We start from the raw sequence: 11,071 nt of genomic DNA on the forward strand, positions 1-11,071 counted from the left end.
TTTTTTTGTCTATCACCCACTTTTCAGACTTTCTTTTATCCTCATTCAGATAGTGTTTTTTCGCATAAGGTGTTTAAATCCCAATCAATTCTTTTCGTGCCCCTGGTAAGGCATGATTCAACACTTAGAAAGTTTTCTGAGACATTCTGTGCGGCTGGAAGCAATCGTGCAATCAGCGCCCTGCCTGCCTGCCTGCCTGCCTGCCTCGCAATCAGGCTCAATAGAACCCAGCTGCCCGTTCCAGCCTTTCTGCTGCGACCTTCTCCGGAGAACCAAGCTTCTGCCAGACAACCAAGCTTCTGCCGGACATTACTGCCAGACGTGGGTCCAGATGCCTCCAGACCGACGCTGCCCAATCTGCCAACGCAAGTTTTCTCTGCTGCCCAAGCATTTAGAGCGGACCCATTGCATCTTGAACCCTGCTGAGCGTAAGATACTCCTTGCCTTCGCCCACAGACGAGTGAACATCCGTGGGATGACTTGCCCAGTCAGAGCGTGTGGATACAATGGTCCGAGGGTGGACAGACATCTGTCCGGTGCTCACAACCGCCTCGAGCCACAGGTGTTAGGCGACCATCTTCTGCAGCTTCAGTGGCGCTCAACTCTCCGCGCCATCGCAGAGCTTCGCTCCACGGATCCGAACCCGCCGCTGGCATCCGGCCTGGACGCCCAAGACCCGAACAGCAGAGCTCCAGAATCGCAGGGGGAAGACGCAGACGTGTCGTCGTCGTCTCCCGGCACCCCACGCCGGGCACCACGGCCGATATCAAGTACAGACTCTTCTCCTCATGCTGTCACCATGCCTGCTTCTGCTTCTCCGCCTGGTTCACCTGCAGCCACCGGAGCCCCGTCTCCTGCAGCTTCTCCGCATGGTTCACCTGCAGCCACCGGAGCCCCGTCTCCTGCAGCTTCTCCGCCGGGCCAGACCGACTCTGATTCCCCTGCAACATCAACCTCCACAAGGCCAGTCAGAGGACTTGCCCTGCTGCCATTTGCTCCAAGGAAGTTTCCACCACCCGTGGAGCGCTACCTTGAAGAATTCCACTCAGATCTGCGGGGTGCCCTGCCAAGCCAACAGCACCGGATGAACGCACGCTCCAAGCTGGGTCGGGTCCGTAGCTTTCTCTCATTTATTGCACACGGCAGGCAGGTGAACCCCACCTGGAAGTTCCTGGACGACGTGGAACGGGTCCACGCCTTCCCGCAGGCACTGAAGCTGAAGAAAAGAGCCATAACGACTGTTAAAGTTTACCTGGTGAACCTGTCCCAGTTCATGGATTACTTTGCCGCTACACCCCCGCGGGAATGCAGGCTGACCCGGAGACAGATCACCGCCGTCAGCAGAGCGGTCAAGGCTGACCTCCTCCAAATAGCCACCGAGGTGACCCTCCACCAGATCGAAGTTAAGCGCTCCAAGGAACGGCGGACCGTCACCAGAACCCAGCTGAGAACCTGCAAGACCCTGGCCAGGACGACAATCCCTTCCCTGCTAAGAAAGCTGGAGAACCAGCCAACCATCCAGTTGCGGAACCAGTTCTATGGTTACCTAGCTTGCTATCTCTCTGCGGTCTATGGTCACAGAGCAGGGGTCTTGACAAACATGACTGCCGACGAGCTCCAGGAAGCGATTGATGAAGCCCAGGAAGGCGCTCCGGGCTTTGTGATTAATGTAAGTTTCTGGTAGAACCAGACCTGGTAGAACCAGACCTGGGGAACGGGCATGGGAAGCTAATCTAATCTAATCTGATCTCTCCTCAGGTGAGGAGGCACAAGACGAACCGTGCGTTCGGCGCCGCCCAGCTGTTCTTGAGCCATGCCGAGTTCGGGTGGTTCGTACGTTGGATGGGTGTCCGCCGGCTGCTGGAACCACGCTGCAAGCTACTGTTTTTCAGCGCACAACAGACGCGTATAAGACGGCTAAGCAAATACGCGGCGTGTGCATGGAGCTCAATGGGACTTCCGGGCCGTCCCACGGTAACCGATCTAAGGACAGCGGTAGCGACCCACGTGAGTGATCCATTAACGGCTCTGAACTCACCCGCTTTTCTGTTTTTAAATGTATTTTCTGGTTCTACGCAGGCACGGGATGCGCACGGCAGCGAGGTCAGGGGACAACTGTCTAGGGTCATGTGTCATGACACGAGGACCGCGGACCGGTACTATGCCAACCATCTCACCGCGGAGCAATTGGCTGACATCCGGAACGCGTTCGACCGAGCCACAGCACCCCAATCCTCTCCGAGCTCTGGAAGATCCAGGGCCGCTAGTCCTGCCAGTGTACTGGCTACGGATGGTGACTCCTCGGGGATCTGGCTCCATCAAGCAGTCCTACAGAGACGGAGCCACCCACTGGAACTATTCAATAAAGAATTTAAATGTTTACCGCTAAATCTGCTTTATTATTGGGGTGTTTTGGGGAAAACCTACGGGCAGAGAGAACCATACAACCAGGCCCTCCAGACGAGTAAGTGAAGCCACACTGAAACACACCTCATCGGCCCCAGAAGTACGCAGGCCCTGGAAGTTCGTGCCCCTGGAGAGGTCTGATGACCCAGAGACTGGCAGGAGAGGGGACAGGCCCGCCACACGCCCGAGCGTGACGGGCCCTGGCCGGCCTCGAGAGGCCGGCCAGCCCCCTCTCCATCCTGGAGGGTCAGAGAACCGTAACCAGCAAGGCACCGGCCGAACCTGCGCACACATACTGTGGTCCCCCTCCTCGGACCCCAACCCCCAGCACACAGGGCCTAGAAGCTCGTGCCCTAGTGGGGCAGGATCAAACCAGACCAAGGGAGGGAAGGGGGGCCGAGGTCTGCCACACCGGAGTGTGGCAGGCCCACACCGGTCACGGATGACCGACGCTGGCCCCCAATCGCCTCTGAAGGGTCAGAGAACCGGGAAGGGAGAGAGAACCGGGAACCGAAGGGTTGTGGGGGGCGAGCTGAGGCCTGCACCCTCGCCTGGGAACCGGAGGAAGTTCGTGCCCCTGGTATGGCAACGGTCCTTTCGTGGGGGCCCCGGAGGTCGGCCGACAAAAAGGATAGGATCGAGGGGGGGAATCTCTTGAATGTCAGTGGGTACCCCTCTCTCACGACGGTCTGAACTTCTCTTCACCACTGGCAGAGTGATCCATCGCTAAGAGCTTTTGTGTGTCTGTTCAGGGAAAGCTCAGAGAATGTGGGTTTGACAAAAGCGACCGACTGGCGCTCGACTCGCCGAGGGCCCCCGCCCGACAGGGCGAAGGTCCGCCGCCGAGGCGAGTCATTGAACCCCCCGTGCCCTCTCCGGGGGAGAGGGGAGAGTTGGGTACCAGCCGGCGCGCGGAGAGCGGCCAGGGCTTAGCCGCGTCCCCGCACTGGGGGTTTTCGGTTCCGAGTTTGGGGCCGTCACCGTAGGTTCGCCGTGCGCTCGGCGCCGCCCCGACGCAGCCTCCAACGCTCGCTCCGCCGTCCGGCCCCGCGAAGCCCTTCGGGGTCGGAGCGACGGTTACGAGCGCTTTGGAGCAGAGGCTGCCGGGCGGCCCGGAGGGCGCCTTCGGCGGGTGGTCGGCCCCGGACTAAGTCGGTGGAGCCGGTCCGCGACAGATACAAATCCCACCCCCCAAACAGTTAAATGGGGCGGGAAGAGCACAGCCGCGGGCCGGAGCCCGGCGCGGAGAACGGTCGTGCGCCGCGGCGGGCCGGAAGACGGACGGAGCCGAGGCTCCGCCGCTCCCGCCCCGGACGCGACATCCGGCCGCCGAGACCCCCGCGCCGAGGATCTGCTATCAAGTACGGGGGAGGGGGGGAAAAGCGGTGTGAGGGAGACGGGGGGCTCAGGTCGAACCACAACCGCCGAAGCGGCGTGGCCGGCCCCGGCCAGACCCTGAGGACTGGCCGGCCCCGTTTCCCCGCGGCGCTCCCCCCCCCAAGAACCTCGACCCAGCAATTAGTTATGTAGCCACCGAGAGCCAACAAGAGCCACGCGCCGAGAGCGGGGCCTCACTCAAGGCCCCGCAACCCAACGCCGCAGCAGCTCTGGTCTCTCAGTGGCTCAATCTTTTAGACAAGCATATGCTACTAGGCAGGCCGGTGACGGAAGGTTGCTCCGGCGACGCACCGCGTGGGTGCGCGCTTTATCCGGAGGAGAGCCCGCCGACTTCCGGCTCCGAGGCGCGGGGCATGCATCTCGAAAGGTCGTGCGTCGTCAGGGTTTGAGAAACTCTATGATCTCCTGGAGCCACCGCCGCTTGCGGAGGCCGGTTCCACCCCCAAACGATACCCAACTGGAACCGACCGGCGATGGACCAGTGAAAGACGGCTGGGACAGACGGGACGTCTCGGTCTCGCTACCGATGGTACGACCGCGGGCTGGAGCGGGTGGGGTCGGGCATACATGCCTCCAGACCCGCGTCTGCACGGGTCAGGAGACGGGCCTGCAAGGCTGAAGGAACCCTTCGCCGAAGCGCCAATGCTTCAGAGCACCAGGGCCGGCGAGAGCCCTTCATGGCAGGCCACATTTGTACCGTACCACAGACTGTCAGTACCCGGGTCTAGAGGCGAACCTGCAAGGTTGGAGGAACCCTTCGCCGAAGCGCCAGTGCTTGAGAGCACCAGGGCCGGCGGGAGCCCTTCATGGCAGGCCACGTGTGCTGTTCGGTCGGTTGTGTGTGTGTAAGTGTGCGTGGGAGACATCCACTGGAGCTCCAGGACCTCCAGCGGGACCCCGGGCGGACCGGAGTCCGCTCAGAGCACACCGCCTTCGGCCTGGGCCCAGGGTGTCCTTGCCGCTCTGTCCTGCCTTCCACAGAGCTCCGGGGCGAGCCAGAGAACCTCCAGGCCCGTCGGAAGGACCCAGCAGACTCACCGGCCAAATCTGAGACATGTCGGCCAAAGCCCCGGTTCTCCAGAGAAAAGGCAGACTTTTTTTTTTAAAACCGCTCAAAATGCACTAAAATGGGGGAAAAGAGGGCTGAAACCTGCTTAGATAGGCTCGCCAGACATCCAGGTTTCCGAAAATATAATTTTCTAAGACCTCACTTTCCCATTTTTCTTCTAAGTCCCTCTTTTCCAACTCTCTTCTCATATCGTTCCGGCAGTGTTTTGCGGGTAAGGTGACGAATACCCTCGGCGAGTTTCATGGGCGAAAGTGAAAGTAAAAAAGACCGGACATTTTAGTGTGCACCGGACCTTCCGGTGCTAATATCTCGGTCGTTCTTTGCGGTAGAAGGAAACGGATGGCACGGGGCTGTTCCCCGGACTCCGGACTATCGGGCCATGGTGCGTTTTTACCGAAAAAGTGCATTTTTTTCCGCGAAAGCGGACCGAATGGACCCGCTTTGGCGAAAATCGCTTAAAAATTCGTTAAAAATCGTAGGAAGGTCCTGGAGCAAATCGGACACCACCAGCGCACTCCTGGGACTCGCCCGGTTCCATCGGGGTATGACATGCCAGGGTTCCCGTCCGTTTTGACCGCTTTTTCGGGGGACCGAATGGGACCGCTTTGGCGAAAATCGCTTAAACATTCGTTAAAAATCGTAGGAAGGTCCTGGAGCAAATCGGACACCACCAGCGCACTCCTGGGACTCGCCCGGTTCCATCGGGGTATGACATGCCAGGGTTCCCGTCCGTTTTGACCGCTTTTTCGGGGGACCGAATGGGACCGCTTTGGCGAAAATCGCTTAAAAATTCGTTAAAAATCGGGGGAACGTCCTAGGCGAAATCGGAGACCACCGGGGCACTCCTGGGACTCGCCCGGTTCTTCCAGTATATAGTTTGCCTAGGTTCCGTACGAATTTGAAATCCGGGCCTGGAGCAACAGAGACATACAGGCCTGCAGAACCAGGCTGGGACATCCAGGCAGAGACATCCAGGCCTGCAGAACCAGGCACAGACATCCAGGCAGAGACATCCAGGCCTGCAGAACCAGGCTGGGACATCCAGGCAGAGACATCCAGGCTGGGACATCCAGGCAGAGACATCCAGGCACAGACATCCAGGCAGAGACATCCAGGCACAGACATCCAGGCAGAGACATCCAGGCTGGGACATCCAGGCAGAGACATCCAGGCTGGGACATCCAGGCTGAGACATCCAGGCAGAGACATCCAGGCACAGACATCCAGGCAGAGACATCCAGGCTGGGACATCCAGGCTGGGACATCCAGGCAGAGACATCCAGGCTGGGACATCCAGGCTGAGACATCCAGGCAGAGACATCCAGGCTGGGACATCCAGTCCAGGCTGAGACATCCAGGCAGACACATCCAGGCTGAGACATCCAGGCAGACACATCCAGGCTGGGACATCCAGGCAGAGACATCCAGGCACAGACATCCAGGCAGAGACATCCAGGCAGAGACATCCAGGCAGAGACATCCAGGCTGGGACATCCAGGCAGAGACATCCAGGCTGGGACATCCAGGCAGAGACATCCAGGCAGAGACATCCAGGCTGGGACATCCAGGCAGAGACATCCAGGCTGGGACATCCAGGCAGAGACATCCAGGCAGAGACATCCAGGCACAGACATCCAGGCAGAGACATCCAGGCTGGGACATCCAGGCTGAGACATCCAGGCAGAGACATCCAGGCTGGGACATCCAGGCTGAGACATCCAGGCAGAGACATCCAGGCTGGGACATCCAGGCAGAGACATCCAGGCAGAGACATCCAGGCTGAGACATCCAGGCACAGACATCCAGGCAGAGACATCCAGGCACAGACATCCAGGCAGAGACATCCAGGCTGGGACATCCAGGCAGAGACATCCAGGCAGAGACATCCAGGCTGGGACATCCAGGCTGGGACATCCAGGCAGAGACATCCAGGCAGAGACATCCAGGCTGGGACATCCAGGCCTGGAGGTCAAGGCTGCATGGAACTCCACATAGCCTTGACATCCAAGCCATGGGCCCACACCCAGACTTCGCTCCGGGGTTTGACACAGTCTCCCAACCCCTCTGATTGAACCAGGCTCTCCACACGAGTATGTGAACCCACACTTAAGCACCCCTCCTCGGACTAAACCCAGTAGCCCGCGGGCCCTGGAAGCTCGTGCCTCTGGTAAGGCAACTCAGTTTCACGATGTGGCCTTGGGTTGACCGGGGAGAGGCTACCGTCCCCAGCCTCTTCCGTCCGAGCGCCCCCTGTCCGGTCCCTGGATGGGACTTAGACTTTTTTTCGCCTTCAACTGAGAACCGGGCCTGCCAGGCACACCGGCCGAACACGTGTACCCACACTTAAGCACCCAGCCCCGGACTCTCCGTCCGAGCGACCCCTGGATGTGCCATCAGCTGAGAACCAGGCTCTCCACACGAACACGTGTACCTAGACTTAAGCACCCCTCCTCGGACTACACCCCCCAGCACGCAGGGCCTGGAGGCTCGTGCCCCTGGTAAGGCAACAGTTAGGGGGGCAATGTGGCCTTGGGTTGACCGGGGAGAGGCTACCGTCCCCAGCCTCTTCCGTCCGAGCGCCCCCTGTCCGGTCCCTGGATGGGACTTAGACTTTTTTTCGCCTTCAACAGAGAACCGGGCCTGCCAGGCACACCGGCCGAGCACGTGAACCCACACTTAAGCACCCATCCACGGACTAAACCCAGCAGTACGCAGGCCCTGGAAGTTCGTGCCCCTGGTAAGGCAGCAGGACTTAGATTCTGGTAAAAAAATGTTGGGTTTCTCCATAGGTTTAACTGGAGAGTGTTCGCTGCGTACCCAAATTTTGCACATCTTCTAACGGCCACCAACAGGGCAATTTTGACCCGATCGAGATGCGGCTTGGCAGCCTTTGCGATCTCGTCTCGGACTACACACATACCGAATTTTGGAGCTCTAGCATCAAAGCTTGGCCCTTCAGAGCCATGTGCGGTTTTCGGACCCCAGGTCCGGATCGACACAAGGGGGCGTGCCTGAATTGAAAAACCGGTGACATTAGTTCCATGTGGTCGGACTGAACACCCCCACGAAGTTTCAGCTCCGTTGGACCACGTTAAGTGGGTCTCCCTGGTGTTTGAATTTCGTGTTTCCAGAAAAACCGCTCCATTGATTTGAATGGGAAATGGCCGCCCGGAACCATAATTTTCCACATATTCTAACGGCCACCAACAGGGCAATTTTGATCCGATCGCGATGCGGCTTGGCAGCCTTTGCGATCTCGTCTAGCTCTTTAAACGTACCGATTTTTATAGCTCCAGCTACTACGGTTCTTGCTGGGGGGCCGGTGCCGTTTTTAGAAATGGGGGGTCCGGATCGACCCCACAGGGGCGTGCCTGGATTGAACAAGCGGTGGCATACGGTCCATGGGGTCGGACTGAACACCCCCACGAAGTTTCAGCTCTGTGGGACCACGTTAAGTGGTAATGCCACGCGGTTTTATTTCCAGTTACCATAACCCATTCTAACCTTCACTAAATGTTAAGCTCTAAACCTAACACTCTGTGTTGAATGTGTCTCATTCTAACCTTCACTAAATGTTAAACTCTAAACCTAACCCTCTGTGTTGAATGTGTCTCATTCTAACCTTCACTAAATGTTAAGCTCTAAACCTAACCCTCTGTGTTGAATGTGTCTCATTCTAACCTTCACTAAATGTTAAGCTCTAAACTTAACCAAGGTCTTTTGTATGTATCACTGTCAGGCTCTTTCTTCTTTCCTCTTTGAATCAAGAACACCAACATACCAATTCACTCCAGCCTCCATCTGAACTTAGTTTGGAAAAGGCAATTACACCCACCGGAATATGCTGGTCATATTCTAAGCAGCCCATACAGCACATACAAAAACAAATAGGTGGAGCCTTTGTGCACACCGTAAACACCATACACCATCCATAAGAGATAGTTCCTGTGGCCCAGGATGGACTCTGATCTCGAGCGAGAGCGCATACCCTTTGAGGTTCCTGTAACGGGCTGTGATCCATTCGTGGGGAGCCCACAGGCTCAGAGAGCGAATCCCCCACCCAGTTCAGCCAGATCCTCGATCACCCATCTGTTGAAGCCTCAGGTAGTCGGAATGACGCAAAAACTATCTACACCCACACATGTCTGCAATACAACAAAACAAAACCTCATTCTAACATAACACCAACAAAAAAGTATCTATTTTCTATGGCTTAATTCTATTTCATTTGCTTAATCTTATTCTCTGTTATTTAATTCCACTTCTATTTCCCATCTTGTTTCTCCTAATTTCTTTATTTTTTATTATTATTATTATTAAATTTTGTATTATTTTTTCAATATTTTTTCATTATTATTATTATTATTATTATTATTATTTTATTATACTATTTTATTATATTATTATATTATATTATTATCAATTTTCTATTTTATTATTATCAAGTTTTGATTATGATTATTATTATTATTATTATATTACTATATTATTTTATTATATTATTATTATCAATTTTATATTATAATATTATTATTATTATATATTATATAAAAAATATATATATACTTATATTATTATTATTATTTAAATTATTTTTTTAATTTATTATTATTAGTTTTCTATTAGAAATATTTCTTATTAGGATGATGATGATTATTATTATTATTCTTTTTCTTTTCTCCCTCTTCCCTCTCCACTTATCCTTCTAGTTTTTTCCCCCTCTTCTCCCATTCCATCTCCCACTTTAGATCAAATAATGCACCGAACATAAAACTTTAATATACCATATGGTTATTTGCATTAAAATGATAATTTCGGGTTTTGCAAACAAAAAAGATGCCATACATAAGAACGGAAACCAGCGCGCGACCATAATGGAAACGGCTGATGACGGGAGGTTGACAACAGTTGCCATGGTTACAATAAACGTTGGAATGTGAGTTATTTCCGCCGCTCCGACCACCGGGATCACAGCGGAAAGCCTTCATTGCTGAACGAAGGTACAGTTGCCTCTAATGAATAAAACCAAAAGTTCTTTTACAATTCTTCTTCAGGGATCCTCATTTTGATACCTACTTATCCAAAAAAAGATTTTTTCCGAGTTTTTACCGTGGATAGTTACCCGCAACAGAGATACTGACGATCGAACCATAGAACCGGTGGGGTATCTTTTAAAGGTTTCGAGTTAGCTGCGGCTACAGGACGAAACTTATAAGACACTATTTGTAGAAACCAGGAGTACGGTACGTACTTTTTACGGGTACATTACAAGAAAAACACTTAAAATAAACCACCCACACAACTTCTTTCTTCCCTTTAATAAAGTTACCGGAATTAACGGTAAAAACAATATACAAAATTTACATAAGAACACGGTATAGGACTCCTTCTCTAATAATTATTTAATTATTAATTAAATTTATATATATACTTATTTACATACTTATTAAAATACTATTATATTAAAATTATATAATTTTAAATAAATAATAACTATATATTACATTAAATAATTTGGAAAGAATAATTAGGAGGACTACTTGCGCTTTTAATCGATAAGTTTTTCTCCCTTTGTAGACTCTAATAAATCACCAAAATCACCTTTAATTGAACACAGGACTCGACCTCGGAAATTGATCAGTCCGAGGGGCCGCTGTTGGCGAGGGCGTATGGTGATTATTCACGGCCGAAACGTCCGTTTGAGCCAACAGTCACCACTGATGATTGAGTTCTGAAATTTTGATTTAGACTTAGATACGACTTAGAGCTAAAGGAGCTAGGCTGCTCTGGCTCTAACAACGCTATCAAACTAGTGGAAATAAAAGAGAGCTGTCTAAAATTAACTGCTAATCACCATTAATTGAAAATAGCGCGCTAAGGGGAATTCCCATATAAGTAAACATTTAATCCAATTAGGAATCATTAAACAGGTTTAAAAAAATGCCAAACAGACAGAAAACACTCATGGAATTGTGATCTACGTAATTTGGTGTCATAAATGCAAAAAACAATATGTGGGTAAAACAGGGACCTCGTTTAGAGAACGCATTTCCAAACATAAATCCAACATGAAATGTAAAATAAAAACGGAAACAACCGTAGTAAAACACTTCCTTGAACATGGATTAGAAGCAGTGAGAAGCAGACCACTTGCACATAATCCCAACTGGTCTGGACGTGAAAGATGGATCCAAGAAC

General features: G+C 52.9%; 1 protein-coding gene across 1 annotated transcript; it reads left to right on the forward strand.

Annotated features, from left to right (window-relative positions):
• Window positions 1-278: 278 nt before the first annotated feature.
• On the forward strand, window positions 279-5,128 carry LOC145547965 (uncharacterized). The gene is made up of 6 exons (XM_081598217.1): window positions 279-365; window positions 457-1,669; window positions 1,759-2,007; window positions 2,080-2,325; window positions 2,540-2,986; window positions 5,075-5,128. The coding sequence occupies exons 2-6, from the start codon at window positions 476-478 to the stop codon at window positions 5,126-5,128; spliced, it is 2,190 nt and encodes a 729-aa protein (XP_081454343.1). The 5' UTR covers window positions 279-365; window positions 457-475.
• Window positions 5,129-11,071: the final 5,943 nt, after the last annotated feature.

The sequence above is a fragment of the Poecilia reticulata genome, chromosome 17, assembly GCF_904066995.2.
Source record: "Poecilia reticulata chromosome 17, P_reticulata-male-v2, whole genome shotgun sequence".
NCBI lineage: Eukaryota > Metazoa > Chordata > Actinopteri > Cyprinodontiformes > Poeciliidae > Poecilia > Poecilia reticulata.

Excerpts from the sequence above, each read along its gene's own strand:
- LOC145547965 (XM_081598217.1), top strand. The coding sequence starts at position 476 with ATGACTTGCCCAGTCAGAGCGTGTGGATACAATGGTCCGAGGGTGGAC. Across the intron at positions 1,670-1,758 it reads CTCCGGGCTTTGTGATTAAT|GTGAGGAGGCACAAGACGAA; the intron begins GTAAGTTTCTGG and ends ATCTCTCCTCAG. Across the intron at positions 2,987-5,074 it reads GGAGGAAGTTCGTGCCCCTG|TGTTTTGCGGGTAAGGTGAC; the intron begins GTATGGCAACGG and ends TCGTTCCGGCAG.